This window comes from Coffea eugenioides, chromosome 2 (genome assembly GCF_003713205.1).
Source record: "Coffea eugenioides isolate CCC68of chromosome 2, Ceug_1.0, whole genome shotgun sequence".
Classification (NCBI taxonomy): domain Eukaryota; kingdom Viridiplantae; phylum Streptophyta; class Magnoliopsida; order Gentianales; family Rubiaceae; genus Coffea; species Coffea eugenioides.
Genome location: NC_040036.1, coordinates 10,860,955 through 10,883,333, shown reverse-complemented (window position 1 = coordinate 10,883,333; position 22,379 = coordinate 10,860,955). Strand labels below are relative to the sequence as shown.

The window sequence follows — 22,379 nt, the reverse complement described above, 5'->3', positions numbered from 1 at the left end:
GAGACAATTGAGACTTCAAACAAGCTACAGACCTGGCCCACATGGTGATATAGGCGGACTGCATTTCTTTTGCTGAGGAGGAGTGTCTTGAATCCTAGGAGTCCTAGGAGCAATGAGAAACGAGAAAATAGGAAATATTAAGAGGCCTTACCTTTTTATACTTTGATTGGGGAATCTCGGCAGGGACCACAGGGATAGCATTAGTCATCTTTCTTTTGGCTTTAAAAGAGGACTTTCGTGCAGAGGCTTGGGGGGCTGAGTCTTTAGAATAGTTTTAGTCTTTTCTTTCTTTTTCTTTGTCAGGCGTACGCCTACTGTTCGATAATATTTTTCAACGGGAAAAATATCTCTTATTTCTCGCTTTCTAGTGGAAAACTTGATACCTTTGCAATCAATTGATTTGCATAGAGATTTATTTATGCGGTGTGGCTAAGCCTGTCATCTAGTCGAATGCCAACTTGAAGGCGCGGTTCCAAATATCTGTGAAATCGAATTTATTTTATTTATTTCTTTTGTTCATTGGTATTTGTACGTTTTCTGATTTAATTGCTTATACTTGTTATGTTATTTGAATGTCAAGAACCTGATATTCGAAATAACCTAATGATCTAATGCCAAATTAATTGATTGAATCCGTAATTGTTCAATCAATTAATACCAGTGGCGACTAGCGTGATTGGTTTCATGTTAGGGAAACTTATGATCTAATTTAAACAAACCCTCGTAACGTGTTTGTTGGTTAGGATTGGGCTTTTCTAATTATTAATGCAATCGAGTAATTAAATCATATGGTCGTATCTAGGGTTATTTCTTGGTTAGAAAAATAGTTAACGATCGTACCTTAACTATCGAGAAATTAAGAAAAAACTGGTTGTTCATTGCGTGTATGACAACTATAACCAATCTAGTAATGAGTAATCGAATTATCTTTGCATCGATGATCAGTTAAATGGACCGTGTCTGAAAAGTTGCACCTTTGGCTAGAATCGTATTGGTTATTGATTAATTGTTGTTTATTTCTATTAGTTGTTTCATTAGTTAGTCAATTAGTTATTTTATATTTTTCAAAAATCCCCCATGCACTGAACTCTAGCATAAACGAATTATCCCCAATCTCTATGGATTCGACCCTACTCACCGCTATATACAAAATTTGTATTTTTCTTCAGTAGATAATTATTATTGCACAGGTTTGACACCCTGTCAATTGGTATTAAAATTAACAATAAATAAAAAACGAATGACATAAAAAACTACTAAATTATGAAAATCCTACTACTCCAAAAATTCATAAATTCTAAATGAATTATTTCAACATTTTCTTTTCTATCTTATAAATCTAAATCCATAATAAAATACCATCAAAAGTATCATGTCATAGTAATAAAATTATTATTATAGTTGTTTATCAAATAGTATATATGGACATGAAAATTTTGGCATCTTTTCCTTAAGATTATACTAAATAATCTTATAATTGTATAGAAAAATAAATTAAAACTCATTACACAAGGGCATTTTTGGATATTCCTTTAAAAAATTGATCAAGCCAATATTATTTTAAGATTTTGTTATTAAAACTATCAAATCAAGAGAGGTAAGTGTAATTTTTCAAACCTTAGGGGGCTTAGGAAAGTCGTGGAAAACCTCAAGGGAGGTTTATGAAATTATCCCTTTATTTAATTTAGGCAAAACTATAATAATTTTTACTTTTGATTGCATTTACAGTAAGAATTAAGTTCTGGAAAAAAATGGTGGGAAAAGAGGCTAAGAACCAGTACAACTTCTTCCGCAAATTTTCTTCAACTTATTAGCTCCTAAGCTAAAACTTTGAGCAATCTTTACATGGCCACTGCCCACATCATTGTTCATTGGTTCTTTTAACTTTCTCTGTAACTTGGAAGATATTTCTTCAATTTGAAAAGTAAGAACAATTTTTATTTTTAAGTTTACATCCCATATTCATGATCCTGTAGGATCTTTTTTTTTACTTTATTTTCTTTTCTTTTCGGGAACGTTAGAAATTGATCCTGTAGGATAATTGAGGTCATTTTTTATTATTACTCATCTATGATGGTGACTGCCCAAAAGATGGGCTCTAAGTTTAATAAACCTATATTTTTGTTCAACTTTTTGTTACCATTAGAAATAGGCTTATTTCAATAACGAAAATTACATGAACCTCACTCTTCTGTGTATGTATCCTCCGCAGTCTTGCCATGCTTTGTTGTGTATAGGATTCTGGACCGGGTCAGCCTGAATTTGGTCAATTTGGCCCAAAAAAGCTTACTGCATCTAAACTTTAATTGGGCCAAACAGAATTTGACTCTAGAGATTAGGTCTAAACTAAATGTGAGCTGGGTTTGAGACCAGATTGAAGTCAGGCCCATATATGAGTATAACAATATATGTAATATATATATAATAATATCTATAATTTATAATTATCTATATTATATATAAAGGGTGAGGAGGGTGTTTGGGATAAACAAAAATATGTTATTTTATATACTTAAACTACTCTTGATGATGACAGAACTTTTGGTATAAAGAAAAATCTATCTATCTGTAATAACTACCCACTACTAACATGATTTTTTACCAAGTAATATATATATTTTCATATTCTATTATTTAACTTATTAATTTTAATTAGCAACTACCAATTATGATTATGAATAACTACCAAATAACTACTTTTTATAACTTTTATTTTGGTAAATTTTTTACATATGTATTTTCAAAATGTAAAACCAATTTTTTTGAAAATGATTTCAATAAATATACTCACAAATATTTTTATTAGTTGCACACACATAGTGTGTGTCTTGAATACTAGTACATATTACAACATAAAATGTTAATAATTTATATGTAAATTTGAATTACAAGTTTTATATTTAATTATGAGTTTGGACCAAATCCGATTTAAACCCGAAACTCATATAATAATATAAGCTGAGTTTGAGCCTTTTTAATATGAGCTGAACCTTGAAAATCCATATAACTTGTGAGGGGAGTTTGGACCTGCCAAACTTAGCTCAAAAGCTCAATTGGCACCCCTAGTTTTTACCTCCTCTTGTTCCCTGGAATGTGCTTCACAAGATTCCTTCTGTCCAGGGTAGTATAGTTCTATTTCTTTGAAGTTGTAGATTATTTCGTTTGCCACCATGAAACTCTCATTGTTTTCAGATGTTCTCCTTGTGATTACAATGTGCCTATGTATGATCATGGTGTCGTGTAATCCAAGTTATTTGAGGGGTCTGAAAAGCAGTCTACATGTAGCAGATTTTCCGAGCAACTTCCTTTATGGAACTGCATCATCTTCGTACCAGGTTTATCAGAGTTGCTTTCATCTTCTTGTTTTCAGAATTTTTTTTTAAAATTTGGTGCTACTATTTTTCTCAGAGCCAGATGCTTTGTCATTTTATATGCTTTCGCATACTTCATTTGTTTAATTTGCAGTTTGAAGGAGCTTTCTTAAGTGATGGGAAAGGCCTCAGTAACTGGGACATTTTTTCCCATGAAGCAGGTAAAATGATTCAGTTAGGAAAAATTATACGGGAGGAAAATAATACATAACTAAACTTGATTTGGCGATTCCACTGGTAGGTAACATCTTGGATGGAAGTAATGGAGACATTGCTGTTGATCATTACCATCGTTACTTGGTAATTTTAGTTCACTTACGAGGGACCTTTCCTTTGCAGCTGTTCCATATTTTTTTAATGCCTGTTGAATATACTTTGTGCTATGTGTAGTACTAAATGTAACTGTTCTAAAAGTTACAGCAACAGAAAAATGAAAGCAAGAACATGATTGGTTACTGACACATGATGATTTAATGCGTGGAGGGTGGACAAGTTGGGGTAAAAATGTCGAGAGTCCTTGAAAATCAGCAAAGCATATACCACCCTCGTACAAAATGACCCAGCATGCCAATACAAGCTTCTTGTTGATGCTTGTGGCGCATAATTGGCCAAAGACTGTCATGGAATCATGGTAGATGGAGAAAAAATAGTATAGATATAAAACAAGGATTTGGGCGTTCCTGTCTAGTGACCTGCTTGAACAGTGCAGGAATATCATCTTAGGATGTGCCTGCTGATATCAGTTCTGGTAAGCTACAAACTATGTCTTGATGCAATTCTAGCCTGTGTTAATATCACAGCTAAAACAATTTATAGTTGGAGAACCAAAATTTCAGTTGATGTCTTGCAATTGAAGTAAAGTAATAAAAAAAAAAGGACTAATTTCATGATTGTTTTTCTAATGGAACTTACCATTTGACATATAGAGTAGATCCCATGCAAATATAAGCTCTATGTCTTCATACCATTTGACATATAGAGTAGATCCCACTGCAACTTTTCTGTTGCAGTGTATCGGAATATGTAGTCTCTCGAGTGTTTTGAAATCTGATAATAATCATTGTCGTTTGTCTTTAAGCTAAACTTAGTTATGCTGTGCTTAAATAGTCATTGTGGTTGGGATGATTTGGTTACAAGAAGCAGCTTGGTCTTTTGGTTTCTAACAGTGATACTCCACATTTTGAGTATTCAGGTAAATACATGATGTCCTGGTGTTTCACTGCATCTTTCTGATAAGAAAATGGTAGATGCTACCTGGACCTATTTTTTAACCCACAGTAAAAAAGGAATTTTGATCAATAGCAAGGTATTATGTGTAAGCTGAAAACACCTATTGTTGTCAGAGTTTTGATAATGCAATTCTTATGAGAAGGGAAACAAGTAGCCATACCAGATAATATGATTATTGGATAATTTACATTCTTTTCACTGGTGGCTGAAATTTGTTTCTCTGTCCAAGCATCAGCCACTGGATACAGAAGTAGCATCATGCCGATGCTGTCGCAAAATAGCCATCTCTTTCAAGTGAATATAGAAGGAATAGTTGCCTCAAGAAATCAATAGATTATTGGTTGAAAGCAAGAGTTAAAGCTCATGGTAATTGCAGAATAGTCTGGTACCGCCAAAAGTGTTTTGTGCACTCTTTAACCTTTTTGCGGCAAAAACATTCTCAAATCTCCTAGTAACCAAACTACGCCTTCTTACCTGTTTCATGGATGATTAAGCTAACAACAGTAACTATGTCAGTGAGAAATAACTTCTATACAACAGCCTAAGTTTTTAGATCATCAGGATTGTGTAGGATTGCATGAAAGAAAGACACCAGACTGCCAGTCTTTTTTTCTTTTTTCTTAAGCAAGAGCAAAACGGGCAATTGCTATTTTGCCTGTTTCAGTAATATTACCAGACTAGATTGCTATTTTGATCCCTGTAGGACATCAGCAGAATGATGTTTTACAGTAGTAAAACTAAATGTAGTCTAAATGGCTCATAATCTGTATAACGGGCTGAACATTGCAAAAGAGAAATATGAAAAGAAGAAATGAACCAGATAATAATTCAATGTCCTGACAACAAATACAGGAGGATCTTGATCTGATGGAAGATCTCGGTGTGAATAGCTATCGCTTCTCTATATCATGGGCTAGAGTACTTCCCAGTAAGTCTTAGTTTAAATGGTAGCTCTCTCTCTCTCTCTCTCTCTTCTCTCTCTCTATTTTGCAATTGGATGAGAAACTGATTTGCACTTCAAGGAACTCCTGCTTTTCCTTCAATTTCATCTTATTATTATTGTTATTGTTATTCTTTTTTTCTGTGACAAGACTGCTATTTATTCATTGTGGATCAGAAGGGAGATTTGGAAATGTGAATATGGCTGGAATTAAGCACTACAACAAGCTTATTGATGCACTCCTAGATAAAGGTTACTTCTACTCTACGTCAGCTACTTGAAGCCATGATAATAGTGCTAGTAACAGGGGGGAAAGAATAATGTATATGAATTTCCAGGAATTTCTCCCTTTGCATCATTGACTCATTATGACATCCCTCAAGAACTTGAAGAGAGATATGGAGCTTGGCTAAGTCCCAAAGTACAGTAAGCTGCAGCAACTCTTATTTCTACTGTAGGTTGTATTAGCTTCAAGATTGTATAGAACTATGCCTGAAGAATATCAGAAGTTGGCACTGGAATTAATCATCTTTTCAATATTGATACCAATAATGTGTATGAATAATTTTGACCATGAAAGTTGGTAAATCTGTGTTCTTGAATCTAGTTCTAATGAAATTGCTGCTTAATGAAGCTTTGCTTAGGTAAAATGGAATAGTTAAGTGCCACAATTTTATAATCCCCTTGTTTGCTGAGAAGGCCATTCAACTCAAAATTGATGTGTCTACTTGCTGCTGGATAAGATTCAATTAAGATGCAACTCATTTTGTAATCATTTTTTCCAGAGAAGATTTCAGATATTATGCAGATATCTGTTTCAAATACTTTGGGGACAGAGTGAAGTACTGGGTTACCTTCAATGAGCCCAATGTTGTAGCCATTCGTGGATATAGGTCCGGGATTTACCCTCCATCTAGGTGTTCTGCTTCATTTGGAAATTGTAGCACTGGAAATTCAGAGGAGGAGCCTTTTATAGCTGCCCATAATATGATACTGTCCCATGCAGCTGCTGTCAGGACTTATCGAACTAAATATAAGGTGCTCAGTTTCAACTGCATTATTTACTCAACTTCCCAAATAGGTTACCACGGTATCGATATGATAAACAGCAACCAATGACCTGATTAACAATAACTTGTACGTTTCATGGTAGCGTTCAGGAAAAACAAGGGGGAAGTATCGGGATTGTGATGAATGCTATATGGTTTGAGCCCTTCACTAACTCCTCAGAGGATAAGTTAGCAGCTGAGAGAGCTCAATCTTTCTTCCTGAATTGGTAAGATAGTCTTGACTCTTCACTATCACAAGATTGATGTATTGTGACGTCTTAAAATAAACCTTAAAACTCCTGATTCAGGAAAGTCAATGTTATAATGTCTCGTGGCTTTGTATAAATGACTATGATGCTTGCAGTCCTCCGGTAACTATGCATAAAATGACCTTACAAATTCCACATTTATGACCTGAAAAAGAAAAGGACCTATGTGGTCTTGTAACTCAGTGGTTTTAATACAGGTTCTTGGATCCAATTATATGTGGAAGATATCCTGCAGAGATGCAACAAATACTCGGATCACAGTTGCCAAACTTTCAAAGGCAGGAAGTCAGTGAGATAAAACTTGGATTAGACTTTATCGGCATAAACCACTATACTAGTTTCTATGCTAAAGATTGCATATACTCAACATGTGAACAAGGGCCAGGAGTGTCAAGGTCAGAGGGTTACTACTTAAGGACAGCATTTAAGGATGGTGTTCCCATTGGTGAAACTGTATGTATGTCAATTCAATGTTACCTCAAATTACTATTTGGTTCCTGTTATCCTAATTGAAGTATTTTCTGATGCAAGTAGACTGCAGTGGACTGGTTATATGTACATCCTCAGGGAATGTACAAAATTGTGATGTATATTAAAGATAGATACAATAACACACCAATGTTCATCACTGAAAATGGTAATTGAAAATTTTGCCTCATCTGTCTTTAGGATAGATTAGAAGCATACTATAATTTGTCTGATGTAGTCTAAACAAACTTGTCCAGGTTATGGAGAGCTGAACAAACTGAATTCATCTGTCAAAGATTTCATTAAAGATTACAGAAGGGTGGAGTACATGAATAGCTACTTGGCTTCATTGGCTCTAGCAATACGGTATATGTCTTCGTTATTCTTGACACGTTCCCACTATCTCTATGTTTGTAGTTTCTTTCATCCCTGTGTGTCCTTACGGACCTAAAGAAGAGTTTTTAAGGTGCTTAGCAAATGATAAACAAACTGCTTTTCTGATGCATTCGTAAAATTGGTCACATGATCAGGAATGGAGCCAATGTGAGAGGGTACTTTGCCTGGTCTTTGCTTGACAATTTTGAGTGGACATCTGGATATACAATAAGATTTGGACTTCACCATGTTGACTTTGCAACCCTTGAAAGAACTCCTAAGCTATCTGCAGATTGGTTCAAACAGTTGATTTCATACCACAGGAGTCTTTCAAGTAATGCCTGAGAGGCAATGCAATGAGATCGACTGTAAGCTTATGGCATTATGATGCAACCCTTCTCCCCTGTTTTTGCAATTTGCGCCCCGGCTCCCTTCCCCCCCCCCCCCCCCCACCCCATCCCCAAAAAAGAAAAAAAAGCTTTGAGATGCTACCCCAGCTTTCTTTCATTGTAACGTACTTCACTAGGAGATTACATGTTCCATCAGCCCAGCAGCTGTAAACCACTTCTCCCCTCCCACATGAGGGTGTACATTATCTACTTCCAACCATCAAAATGTGGACTATTCTTCATTGAGCTAGCTGTAGATTCTGTGTTTCTTAAAGAAAGTGAAGGACCTTCTATCTTAGAACAATACACAAATGATATTATATGTTTCGCTGACCATATATAAATCTGTTGACTATATTGAACAATGAGAGATGACAATGCAGATAAAAGATAAAAATTGCAATTACCTTTGGAACAAGCTTGTATTGGTTTCTTGGATTGCATCTGGGCCTCATATTTCGGATGTGTTCTCCCTGTTGTCAGGAACTAATTTAGTGCGTGTTTGTGCGTTTAACTCGGCGTAATATTTTGTCCTTGAGCTTCATGCGCTTGCAGCTTTCCAATTCCATTCCTGATTTACCCCAAATCCATGTGGGTCCAACATCAATAAGATAAGCGTCGTTACGCATTCGCGACTAGGGATGGCAACGGGGCGGGGTTTGGGGCGGCGGGGGACCCCTCCCCCGCCCCCCACCCCGTTGCCTATTAGTTCCCTCCGTCCCCCGTTTCCTGCTCCCCCCGCCCCGGCCCCGTCTTGCCCCGCTTCCCCCGCGGGGTTAATAAAATTTTATTATATAATCTTATTATAATTAAATTTTAATAAATAATCAAGTACTAAAATATCAACACAACACCAAATTATTATTCATTGTAATTTTACAATTGAAACTCATAAAAACAATCAAACAGAAGTTATTTGAATACAATCCAATATGATGAAATAAATATAACTAAAATAGTCAAGTTTTCACTTTTAGTACAAATGCAATCACTAATTCTTTATTGTGTTTGTGCTTTTTTTTGAGAAAAAAATGTTATTCTATTAAGTGTAATTAGAAATTTAGTATAAATGTATTAGTAAATTTAATATAACTAATTAATAAATTCTATTAGTAGACATGCATAATTATTCATATAATTGATAATATCAATTATATTACATAAACTAATATACATTATATAATACATCTAACTAATAATATCATTATCATAAATTTATAACTAATTAACTTACATATTATATATATTTATATTTTTTTTTTTTGTTTTGCGGGTGGCGGGGCGGGGGGATGGGGCGGGGGTATACTCCCCCGCCCCCGCCCCGTTTCTAAGCGGGGGGAAATAATTCCCCCACCCCCCGCCCCGAGAGCCCCCCGCGGGCACCCGCCCCCATTGCTATCCCTATTCGCGACACTTCCTGGTTCCTGGGGAGGTTAGTGGCACGAGCATGTTTAATACTACCAGAAAAGACTCAACAAAAAGTTTACCAACCCAAATAAAATGAACAGTATTAGTGGTCCTTCAAAATTTTTTTTTTTCAAGTTTTACTTCAATTACAAGTTGTAATTGAAGAGCCACCACATTAATTGCGGGATGAGAGGTCAAGGGTTCAAATCTTGTCTCCCATCAATGTGCTTCAATATAAGGTTTGTTCTAAATCCATACGGGTGTGTGGTGCACCCGTTTGGTCTGATGGTGATTCAGTCCCCGTTAGGGGTGCAAACTCGATTTAAGTTCGATCAATATCGAGCTCGAGTCGAGCTCGAACTGGTCGAGTCAAAGTCAAATTCGAACTCGAGTTCAAAATATTAAGCTTGTTAGCTTGCGAGCTCGAATATATATATATTTTTTATTTTAATAGTAAAATTATATAAATATCCTTAATATTTTATTATTTATTAAGAAAAAAATATTATTTTATTGATTTTTTAAAAAATAAAATAATTATTTTTATTGTTTCGAGCACAAACTTGAGCTTCAAAATTGTCAACTCGTCGAGCTCGACCTTGAGTTTGAGTTCAATAAAATTAAATCAAAACTCGACTCGATTAAGCCAAAATTCGATTCGATTCGGCTCGTTTGCAACCCTAATCTCCGTCAGGTTCCTTCGACTCAGTTGGGCCACCCCATAAAATAGTTTCCCCCCTTAGGAGTAGGAGTAAGATAGGTTAGGTTAGATGTGCCGTTATGCCAAAAAAAAAAATATTATAAGTTGTAAAAGTATCATTTCATATTGGATAAAAATACAATAACTAGGCATTAATAAGCTTGTCCAAATGAAGCAGTAAATTCAAAAATTGAGAGTTTTCTTTACATCAAAAAGTTAGATCACATGCAACGTGTACGGGCTAAGGTTGGTAACGGGATCCAATCTGTTAGCTTGCAAACATGAGGGAAAGAATCGGCGCTAGATTTCTCAATTTATCTCCGACAATCAAGTTAGTTTAGAGGAAGACATGAATAAACAATAAATTTTTTTTTTCTGACATTTTCTTACAAAAGTAAGAATTGCCGGCTTGGAGTTTGGGTAGATAAGTCCCTCACAGGACTTCAAAAGTTGCCGGTTTTTGAAGTTTCTGTGGGGATTAGATTTATTTGCGTTAATTCTTACTTCTGTAAGAAAATGTGAATGAATAAACAGTAATTGATGGAGCAATTGTTCTAAGATTCTGACATTCCACATATTCTCATCAATCCTTTCTTCCAATAGCAGAGGCAGGGAAGGAAGATCAGACCTCGGTATTGGATTTGGCTTCATGCAGGTTGTAACTAATTATCGAACTCTTCTAGTTTTAGGCCCAAAGTAGTCTGGTTTTAAGCCCAGCAGAATCAATCCGTAAGAATCGGGGGCACATTGTATACAATTGTTCGGTTTGTTACGGTTTTTTTCGTATACACAAGGTTGTAACTTTTTTCTCATCGTACAGGTGAATTTATATTTTTTTGTCCGTCAAAATTTTAAATTTTGTTTGTGTAAATTAAAAATATTGTAAGAAATACAATAATTTATTGTAAATGTATGCTAGATATTGCAAGCAGCACAACAATTAGAAGCAACGGTACCAAACCAAACCATCTCAAATTGCCTAAGCAATTCCGCATTAAAAGAATAAAAGAATCACTACACGATTTTGCCCAGTATATATCCAATTACTTGAATGAGAAATCAGTGGAGCCGATATCAACTTCATGTTGAGTTTTTACCGAACGTTGTTTTGGAGAAATTCGGGACGTGGATGTATGATGCATTACTGTAACTCTTCCAGCAGAATCAGCAGCATTATCATCAGCGTTATGCAGGGAAGATGAAGGCACTTCATGATCCCAAATTTCATTGTCAGAATTGGATCCCCGTGGGGTTGCTTGCAGGCTATCATCATCCACAGTACTGCAACGGAAGCCCTGCAACAGATGAACTGGAGACATTCCATGCAAGGGCGTTCCAGGCCTACTCGAGAAGGGTGTCGTACTTCCTGATTTCCTGTCTTCTTTTATGTGCTTTTTGGCAGTCTTGTGCCAGCTTTTGAGTGCTGATGACACTTTCTCATTGAATATTACCGGTTTCATTGTTGTGCCCATCTGTTAATTTGAACCAATGTGTATTGGATTAACATAATCAGTCTACATTTTTTGTTGGAACTTAACTACTTCTTCGCGAGAGGAATGTAGCGAGTAAAGCACATTACCTGTGTTACTAGAGCGTACAAAGGAAGAGTAACATAGCTGCAGAGGACTTGTGTGACGATCCTAAGACCAAAGAGAGAGAGAAGATTATTAATATGATTCTAATTATGCAGCTCAAGCATGATTGAAAATTGACGCAGAATTCTACGTGCCAAAGATCGTCTCAAACTCACCCCACTGAAAGTCTGATGGCTATGTCTTTAGGCCCCTTGTGGAAGCAAGACGGCACGCCATATTTATACTGAAGAAAGAGAAGTTAAGATGAGTGTTATGTGAGGTTGTAGCATGAATAGACTCTTGAGATCATAATGGCTTTATAACAAAAACAAATCTCTGATTTCCGAAAACATTATGTTTGGACACTAAGGAGTAGTGTGTATTGAGGTCGAGCACACTATATTCGAGTCTTCTTCACAGTAATTCTTATTGTTGCATCGATCAGACAGACATGATGTCAAGGTCACGAGAACAAAAAATTTTATCTCCCTGAAGCTTCTTTAGCTTGGTTTTTAAAAAATAGGAAGAAGATTCCTTACCCAAGTAAAAGCAAAGAAAGCCATCTGAAATGCATTCTGCAACACAGAGAGGGTGCCAGATTTAGGTTCAAATGATAGCTTTTATATAGCAAATAAAGATGTGAAACTTTCGGATCCTGATATATGAGTATGTTTTCAATCAACAGATACCTGAAAGAGAACAAATTGAACCAAGTAAAGGAGCAAACGAGGGCGATTGAACCAGAATAGATGGTCTCCTGTCTCCACTACTGGTGTTCCCTTGATAACATCACCTCTTTCTTGAATCCTCAATCCCATCTTTGTTATAATCACCTGTAGCTTTGTACCCACCAAGAGGATTATCTGCAAGTTTTTTAAGTATAAGCACTCTCTCATAGAAGTTATGCAAATACTGATTAATAACGTATTAACGTGATCTGTTTCGCATGCACTATTACAGTACCGCAAGAGGAATAAACGGTAGCCACAAGTATGAATGCCATCCTGCACAATACAAAATTCAACTTTGTCAATCAACAAGGGTACAAGGTCCCCAAGAGTGACATAATCGAATTGCAATTTTGCCAATAGAACCACCCAAATGGCTAAAAAAGGAAAAGGATAAGTCCGCATATCAATCCAAGTTTGTAAACATGTCAGAAAGAGTTATTCCAAGATATAATAGCAGCAGTCAGGTTGTCAATTTGAAGTTCTGAACAAATCTTTTATCGTATAGTAGATCATGGCTTGATTAATTTTCTGACTTACAAGGATGTGAAAAAGCATTTAGTAATCCTTACCATGAGTATTTGACAAAAGAAACAGCACAGCAAAGAGCCATATGATAGGACTGCAGACAGATAAAACAGGAATTAGTGTCTAAGTTAAATTCTCCATTCAGAATTGTGAATAAACTCAGATCATGAAGAAAAGGGCAGAAACTACAGAATCAACTTACCTTATTCCAACCACGACTTTAAAATCTTCCTCGAGGGATCTCTTGATGTATGACCGAAAATCAAATGTTGTGTGGTTCTGGGGTGCTAAATGTGCCTGATATGCAAGTAATTAGATAAAGTAACCTCTTCATCTGTTAAAGCTCGTATGGATACAATAGTGTATAATCTATCCAAGGGACTTTCAACAACTTACAATGATAAAGCCATGTCTAAGAGCCAAATAGTCAACTTTTGTAACTGATGCAAAAAATTGTCTGAAAAAACAAACCTGATCCAGGCAAATAAAGAAAAGGATCAGGAAGCATCAATTGTGCACCACTACTCAGTTTGAGGGAAAAACAAAATAAACAGATTCTATCTGTATCCTGAAAAATCCTGTATTTCAGAAGTATTATAGACCAAAAGTTAGGTCGCTGCTCTTACAATCCAAAGGAGGATTGGAGACTTGCTCCAGAAGTGCAGATGTCTACGTCCAAAGGAAGTATCCCTAGCAAACCTGAATCTGTCTGGATCTGTGACGTACAAACATGTCAAGATTCGGTTAAATGAACTTTTGGTTAAAAAAAAAAATGGAACATTAATTCAGGAAGTCTAATTATCTCGGCATGATTATTGTTGGAAGGCTACTATAAATTTGAAAAACAAAAAAAGATTTCGAAACAGCCACTTGTCACTCTGATAAGCATGTGTGGGTAAAATTGGGACTTGAGTGGACAAGTGAAATGACATTAAGAATCATCGACCATACCATGATTTCAATCCTTGAAACGAGATTATATCATAAACACTTAATTAAAACAGTAGTGTAATTCCAAGAAATCGACAGGCCAAAACATGATTATCACTGCAGAAAAATTGACTTTGTGCGCACTTGGGTTGGGCTAGTGGGAACTTCTTACCGTTATGGTATATGTACTCCAGAGTCTTGGTCTCATCCTCCCATGCTTTCCATACCCTCATCTGCAGTAATTTCATATCCTCGGCAATTAGTATCAAATATACACAAGAAAAAAGTACTGAACTTTTGAGGGGGTATTAATATTTCAAGCACTATTTTCACCTTTAGCCTACCCAATCCCAAAGTCGTGATACAATAGAGGACGTGAAAAGCGGCAAGCATGAAAATGAAGATATGGAGTTCGTGTAACCCCTTTTCTGAAACCAATTGCGATTTACCCTGCAAAACAAATTCCCATTACGTACTAGGTACCAATTAGACTCGCCAGATTACATGTTCCATGCTGTTCTGCCCTTTACATTTTTTTACATCGTTCAAAACATTATTAATACTTTGCAACAGTTAAATAATAGGAGTAACAAAAAGAAAAAGGGAAGAAAATTGAAATTGAACAACATAATGATCAATCATCAATTATTATACATACCTTGGCTTTGCATGGATTTATAAATTTTTCACCATCCAATTCATCATTTTCCCGACAAGGATGCCAGGTCCGGCCAGCACTCTTGGGTATGCATATTTTGGAAATGGGTTCTTGCACTACAGTAAGGAGCAATGAGATAAACCCCAAAAGCATAAGTTCTGAAAGAAAAAATGTTCATTAGTCCTGTGATCTTGTACATATAAACTTACCAAGCTCACATGCTCGTAACTAAGTGGAAGTCGAAGATTTTCTTACCTGCTTTGATCTTCTCCAGTGCATCGTGGAGAGCTTGTTTACGCTTTTTCTTTAACCACTGTGTATAATCAACTAGCCCAGTTAAATCAAGCACATAAATGACCGAAATGTTGGAAAGAAAACTGCTAGTAATTAGTACATACCGAGGCGAGAAGATGAATGAGAAATTCGACGATGATTGAGATAGCAACGAGAATAAAGCAGATAACTGCCACAGCCCACGTAGGTGTCTCCTGCAATGAAAGTTCTTTACTTTCTCCGGCCATGATTTCCAAATTATCCTATGCTACCTGGATCTCCAATGTATAATCAACTTGATAGTTTGAAGATGTAAGAAAAAAAACTAAGATGAGGATGGATTTAAGACTGAAGTAGTTGCGTACAAATGAATACCGCCACACACTTTTATGATAAGATATATACACTATTAATATATGCTGATTTATGGAAAATTATGCTGTGGCAGCATGAAGTTGGATAACATAAATATACATCTTGGCTTACATGTTTAGAATATGTGAAATATATATATATGACTTATCATAAGAGGAGAAATGGAAGGGGAGGGAAGACCACTGTTTTATGACTGTTCCACTTAGACAATTATCCTTGCTGACTTCGTCCCACGTATTTGAGCTCCCGCGCATTTGAGATTGACTGATGAAGAAGACGAAGATGATGATGAAGCTACCCATCGAATTAGCAGATGACACAATTCTTGCGTGGTCCATTAAAATTTTTGGAAAAGTATCAGAAGAAAGAAAAGGTCTGAACTAGACTAGTTACGGTATGCAGCAGCTTGCAATTGCGTAATGCTTTTTTGTGGGAAATGTTTAGAAGCCATATGAAATTGTCAAAAATTTATCCTTTTCATCTATAGTCGTTGAAGGCATATGAATGGCCACATGCCCAGAAATATTGGAGGGAATTGAAATCCGTTGCTATCCCTGAAACGACCGCAACCTTGAAAAGTCGTATAATGCATGCTACCATTTTCATGTTGGACTGGAAGGTTTCCGTGCCGAGTTAATGTGTCTTTGTCTTGTTTATCGTTATGCTGGACCTCATCCTCATGCTTGCCTGCTAAAAGTCATGATGCTATCAAATTTACGTGGAAGAGCAGGCCATCCGAGGACACGTCTTAAACGTCTCTGCACATTGAATAACCCCTCAAATTAAAAGGCACTTTCATACCTGGGATGTACTCTAATTTTGTCAAAGGCCACTTGGCAAACTGAAAGATTATCCATGCAACCTATTTGTCATTGAATTAAGGGATAATTTCAGAAACCTCCCCTGAGATTTCTAAAAATTTCACTGAGCTCCTCCAAAGTTTGAAAAATTACACCTACCTCCCCTGATTCGATAGATTTAGTAATAAAATCTTAAAATAATATTGACTTGGTCAAATTTTTAAATGAATATCCAAAAATGCCCTTATGTAATGAGTTTTAATTTATTTCTCTATTCAATTATAAGATTATCTATACAATTATAAGGAAAAGATGCCAAATTTTTCATGTTCATACCTATTATTTGATAAAAAAAATATAGTAATAAATTTATCACTATGATAGGATACTTTTGATAGTATTTTATTTTCGATTTAGATTTATAAGATAGAAAAGAAAATATTGAAATAACGCATTCAGAATTTATGAATTTTTCAACTAGTGAAATTATCATAATTTAGTAGTGATTTTGGGCCATTTCTTTTTGATTTATTGTTAATTTTAATACCAAAAAATAGAAAATAAAAATCAGCAAAAATATTGGATTACATATAAGTTAACTCATCAAAAAAATCACTAGTTCGACATTTGGTTACAATAGAAACTAAATGTAATAGTGGCAGTTCTACAGTTTTATTGACAAAAAAATTTTAAAAAAAAAGGAATAAGAAGGATAAAGAATGAAAAAAAAATTTTAAAAGTTATTATAAGTATAAGCATACCAAACAAAGAAATTTCGTTAAAATATTTAAGGGTAATATTGTCATTTTAAATGATAATGGAGGCATGTATAATTTTTAAAACCTCAAAGGAGCTAAATAAAATTGTTAAAAACCTCAAGGGAGGTTTCTGATATTATCCCTTGAATTAATTCATAAACATGCGAGATATGTTATTGTCATTTAGTATCACGGATGCTCTTGATCAGATGTTCGTACGTGTTCGGTCTGTTAAGCTATGGGTTGACTTTGACTGCAAACCAAACCAAAATTGATCGGCTCATCCGCTTATTTGATAACTCTATTTGATGTTGAAAATTAGTAATTCATTCAGAAAATTCAGCATGTTTGATAACAGAAATAACTTAATGTATTAAGCACTGCTTAATTTGTGTACAAACTTTTGAATGAAATAAACTTTTTAGTGAAATCTGAATTGACTACATGTAGTGTAACTCTTCATAGATATACCACAATTTTATAGATGCTCTTGCACAAAATACACGTTTGTTCTTTTTCTGTTAACACACACACACACACACGTATGCAAATATACACTCTCAATCTCACACACAAATATGCACATTTATACACCACACCTAAATTGTTTTATTATTTTCTCTCGCTCTCTCTCTCAAACACACACATACACATTTTTCCTTCTTTCTTTCTTTCTAAATATACAAATAAAGGTAATTTTTTAAAAGATAAAAATATAATATTTTTGCTATATTTCAATTCAGCACTTTAATTCAATTAGTTATCAAACAGATATAATTTAACCAACTCAGCAACTTAATACTTTAGCACTTAATTTTTAGATTTCAAGATTCAACGTTGACCACAATCTCGTCAAACCAAGTCCTAAGCTTCTTTTTTTGACCTGAAATGTTAATCATGGGATATGTCTCCGTGTGTGTGTTTGTTTTTTAAATGGTCAACTTGTGACATTTTCAACGTATAAAAACATCATATGCCGGAACTGTTTGTGTTCCCCTATGCTTTCACAGTGGGTGCTCACGAAAGTGGAGTCGGCTGCCATAGAGCTGATCGAGGTTTCATTACCGATCTTTGGGTGTGCTTTACCTATTTTGGAAGTATTCCACCAAAAAGCTTTTTTTTTTTTATTCTTAGTTCGATTTTTCGAAATGGCCACACGTCAGTCGGCTGTTGACTTCAACGTTGAATACAATTCTTTCTTTGATTTAAGGATTCTGTCAAAAAGAAGTTCTCTTGATTCTATATATTTCTGACGAACTTTGCCTACTTTTAATTGAACTAGTAATACTTCATATGCTTTGCACTTGATTATATTGACTCGAAATAAATTTTTTCTGTCAAATTTTGATCATCAATAATGATCATAATATAATATTTGTATTATTTCATTTTGCTTTGGACAATTTTTTTTAGAACAAGTTATTTAAAAGTCAGAGATTAAAGATTTTTCAAACTTTTCTAAACTATGAGGTTCATTTATAACTTAAATTCTATCACACAAATATCAACATCATTATGTTTTGGCAAACAACGTTGATAAATAGCAGTAAAGTAAAGGCTTAATTTGTAAAATCAACTTCTAGAAGGGTTTTAGAGTAAATGAATTGACTCATACAATTTATGTTAATTAAAGACTTTAACGAATAATTGAAGAATAAAATAAAACTAAAACGCTAAAGGCTTTGCCATTAGTGATGAGTTTTTGAATGATAGATAAGGAATTCATAACTTTTATTACTTCTTTTTTGTTTTTGCTAAGTGAAAAAAATTGGACCAATGTAATTGGTTACAGTTCTTCACTTAAATTTGGACTTGGTTGGCCCATACTGTCATGCCAAATAAAACTTAATTATTTTACATAAATATTATTTGTACCATCGTTATTTTTTATGTGTTGTGAGTTGGGGAAAATAAAATGCACAATTATCCAAGCAATCCATTAGCAGCAGCAGGCACGAAAATATATAAAGTCACGCCTGCCCCTCTTTTCATTTTCCCCATAAATCTTTGACAAGCAATAGGACGAAACAACAAATTTGTAAGGTACGTGCCAACAGGCAATAGTGAATAGGCAACCACACAAACGTCTGAAATGAAGCGGGAGGCATTCCAAAGTTAAAAGCTTAAAAGTTAAAGAGGGACCAAGAGAGCAGAACGTAGCTAGTGTTTGTGAATAAAGAGAATGGTTTGTTAAAGTAGAGGAGAGGCTCATGCATCCATCCACATCCAAATGCCAACCACGCCAATGGGATATATATATATAAGCTGAATCTGAAAACAGCACAAGGATATCCAACTTTTGCACAGTGAAAGACTGCAATTAACTGTAAAATACATAGGAAAAAGTGAAAGCTTTCCTCCATGTCCTTTGTTTAGTAAAGTTGGTGTCTCCTTTCATTCAACCATCTCCACCTGTCGAAGAAACAAAACGTCAAAAGGAAGAATGGAAGAAGAACAAAGTAGAAAAAAATGAAAATAAAAAGCAAAAAGCAAAAGAAAGACCAGATTTTTGCATGGATTGAGATGGATGGATAGATGATTGAGTTATTGGGTTTTGATGATCAGTTAATTACCAATGAAAATCCCATCTGGGGTGGATCTTGGACATCCTGTTACGGCCATAAGGATAATCTGTTTCAGCTCTTTTGGTGTTTTGGAAAGCACAGCAGCCAATGGAATAGATGCCTATGAGTAAAACAACCATGACAATGTTAAGTACAGAGAGCTTGTGCCAGTCTCTCCTCACATCTTCAAGCACTCCGGCCTTGCACGAATCGCACTGGTAACAAAGCATGGTCGGGGAGTTGTTCCATTGGTAGCAGTCCGGGTCCTGAGCCATCGTTGTTGCTGCATAATTGCATGAAGTTGGAGGCTTGCAGCAACCAGACTGCAATGTATATTTTTAAGCACCATTATACATACGTATTTAATTAGCAATATGCATCAAAGAGGAATATATACTAACAGAATTAAGTCTACTATGTACCCACCTACAATTATAATTTGTAGAACTTTAATTGGTGACTAAACCTTAACGTTTGGAATCAAATTGTACACTAGTCCATACAAGAAGGAGATATAGAAAGGCCTAATAGATTGGGATTTTTCGAGTGGTCTCATACAAGAAGTCTACTAACATTCCTCTAAATTTAGGCGGGACAAACTGAATGGATTCTCTTTCAAATTGGTGGTGAAAAGTGATGAATTGTTAACATTCGCAAACCAAACCACCACCAACATGAACACGTACAGTTGCTTCTTGACCACCATAAGGCCTGTCCATCCTCACCCCACCTGCTGGCCCCCAAAAATAGCGAACAGAAATAGCACATGAAAAGGAGACTTGGCAACTCTGTACTATGACAAATTTAAGTGCCCTTTTTAGTTTTTACCTCCAGTATTTAGCGTGCCTTCAAGAATTATGTTGTACCTGAGTCCTCCCACCAATTGATTTCTAAACAATCAAAATCTTCTACTTATTTGGGGGAACAAAAAAAGAAAAGACAATAGATACCTGAATTGGAGTCAAGTCTCTGTTGAGATAATCATAAGGAGTCCACATAACAATGCTAGCACAAGTTTTAGAACTCAAAATACAATTCCGGATGGCCATCCAATAGTGAGGATCCTCAACTCTCTTCCTCAACCATGGAGAATAATCATTAAGGTGATACTCTCTATAAACCCTCCCCTCAACCGGATGCCCTCCACCTTGGCTCGTCACCACGAACCCGAAAACTGTCAGAGCCATCAAAGCTCCTATGAGAAACAGCATGACCAGCAAATACACCCACAGAGCCCATGCAACGTTGAAACAAGCCCCAATAAAACCAGCCAGAGATATTATCAGAATCACAAAGCCGATCACCAGAAGGGGTGTTTGAAGAAAGCTTTCACAGGTGGTGCTGCTCTTAGCCATCCATAAACCTGCACCGATGATCGGGATTGAGGCTAAAAGTGTGAAGAGGTTCAAGAAACCTATTACTGTATTGCTAAATCTGTACATTTTTTTCTAATTTTTACTACTGCTACTAGTTGTAGTATTTGATCGCTCAGTGAAGTGTACAACTGTTATGTGCGTATTGTAGGTGTTTTGTGGGTTCTTGTGTTGGGGGGGTGTCTTGTTCAGCTTTTGCTTTTGAGAGGGAGACAATGGTTGGGAACTAAAGAATTGTGAAAATGTGTATCAGCCAGCTTTGCTTCATTGCTTTTTGCTGCGGGTTGAGGAATAATAAGTTAATCAGAGAGCTTTATTTGCAACTGGTGACAATGACTATAATGCACTTCTTAGCTATTAAGGAAACTCTAGTTGGATTTCTCTAAAAAACCAGTACATGCTGCAAGCTTAGATTTTATATGCTTTACTGCACGCACTAAAGGCAGGTGCATACTGCATACTCTCTCTTTTTCTTTTTCTTTTTTAATTCTCTCATCCCTCTCCACCTTTTTCGTTCCCAACTGTTAAACACAGAATTTGAACACTGAAGAAGATCTTAAAAATCCTATCCTAAGGCAAGCATATACTTGCACCAGAAAAAAAGGCTAGTATATATTACACTGGTAAGATTTTCATGCAAGACCTGTTACTCAAAGAGCTTCCGTCTTGATTTTTTTTTAATGCTAATGATGAATGACGAGTTGATTTGTTTTGGCAGTTACTGGTTCATTTTGTCTTGAATCTTGGTTGGACTTCAATCAAAAAAAAAAAAAAAAATCTTGATTGGACTTAGAAGCCATGTTTAGATGTAGTTATCAAACTCGACACAACGTTGTTTAATTTTGTTCAAGCGTTTTTTAGTGCACAACAATTTGCCGAGAAAATAGTAATCTCTTTTCTTGCAAACTTGGCTATTGAGACATAAGACACAGATGAAAAAGTTCAAGTTACTGTTTTCAGGCGGTGCTGGAGGGTTAAGGCATCAGCTGAATTATTCATAACTCGTGGGTAGAAGGCAAGCAAAGCATAAGGGACAATATAGTCAATGTATGTAAAGTGGCTTTATAGCTTTTAGGCATGGATATCAATTTTTTGCTTGTTCTTAAAGCATGATGATCAGAATGGAATTAGGACTGTGGAATATTTTGATTGTTTCTTTCTTATCTTCTCATCTTGGGCTCCTTCTTCTATTCCTTTTTTTTTTTTTAATAATTGATTTCCCAGTTTGATTCGCTTTTAGATTCCACAAATACATTTATTGCTAAAAGTTATCAATAATTCGTGATCCGTTATCTTACAAAGTTGTCGACCCTTTAATCCTTTATAGCCACCAATTTTTTTTAAGTTTTTTAAAACATGGTGCTGCCCAGAGAATCCTTTAAAGCCACTACACTATGGTTCCAGAGAAGGGAGAAAAATTAAGTAGTATATAAATAGAGAAGTGGTTGAACCACAGGAAAAGCCCTTTAAGGATAAATAATATTTATTTCAATCGTCCCTCAACTTCTAATCAAGATCTTAATTGATCCCTCACTCTAAAAAGTGTTTATTAATTAAGTCCTAAAGTTTCAAAATTGGCTTTAATTTCAGGTGAAATACTCAATCCTCTCTTAATCATTT

The 22,379-nt window shown here is 35.4% G+C and overlaps 3 protein-coding genes across 4 annotated transcripts; 1 reads left to right on the top strand and 2 right to left on the bottom strand.

The window, feature by feature from the left end:
- The first annotated feature begins 5,453 nt into the window (after positions 1-5,453).
- LOC113753819 (beta-glucosidase 47-like) lies at positions 5,454-8,109 on the top strand. Its single transcript, XM_027298073.1, has 9 exons — positions 5,454-5,529; positions 5,719-5,793; positions 5,880-5,967; positions 6,327-6,579; positions 6,702-6,817; positions 7,057-7,312; positions 7,394-7,496; positions 7,585-7,693; positions 7,858-8,109. The coding sequence occupies exons 1-9, from the start codon at positions 5,469-5,471 to the stop codon at positions 8,045-8,047; spliced, it is 1,251 nt and encodes a 416-aa protein (XP_027153874.1). The 5' UTR covers positions 5,454-5,468; the 3' UTR covers positions 8,048-8,109.
- A 3,019-nt stretch (positions 8,110-11,128) lies between these two features.
- On the bottom strand, positions 11,129-15,356 carry LOC113753806 (MLO-like protein 12). 2 transcript variants are annotated; one of them, XM_027298052.1, is made up of 15 exons: positions 15,015-15,356; positions 14,872-14,929; positions 14,617-14,774; positions 14,292-14,408; positions 14,131-14,191; positions 13,655-13,743; positions 13,425-13,499; positions 13,231-13,325; positions 13,073-13,122; positions 12,736-12,776; positions 12,462-12,635; positions 12,312-12,347; positions 11,949-12,016; positions 11,778-11,838; positions 11,129-11,670 (listed from the first exon to the last, which is right to left on the bottom strand). In XM_027298052.1, the coding sequence occupies exons 1-15, from the start codon at positions 15,135-15,137 to the stop codon at positions 11,242-11,244; spliced, it is 1,635 nt and encodes a 544-aa protein (XP_027153853.1). In that variant the 5' UTR covers positions 15,138-15,356; the 3' UTR covers positions 11,129-11,241. The 2 variants fall into 2 exon arrangements, with proteins under 2 accessions (XP_027153853.1, XP_027153863.1); XM_027298062.1 differs by lacking the exons at positions 11,129-11,670; positions 11,778-11,838 and having other exon boundaries at positions 11,945-12,016.
- A 3,611-nt stretch (positions 15,357-18,967) lies between these two features.
- Positions 18,968-21,073, bottom strand: LOC113761844 (tetraspanin-6). Its single transcript, XM_027304999.1, has 3 exons — positions 20,337-21,073; positions 19,396-19,709; positions 18,968-19,234 (listed from the first exon to the last, which is right to left on the bottom strand). The coding sequence occupies exons 1-3, from the start codon at positions 20,826-20,828 to the stop codon at positions 19,195-19,197; spliced, it is 846 nt and encodes a 281-aa protein (XP_027160800.1). The 5' UTR covers positions 20,829-21,073; the 3' UTR covers positions 18,968-19,194.
- Between the last annotated feature and the right edge of the window lie 1,306 nt (positions 21,074-22,379).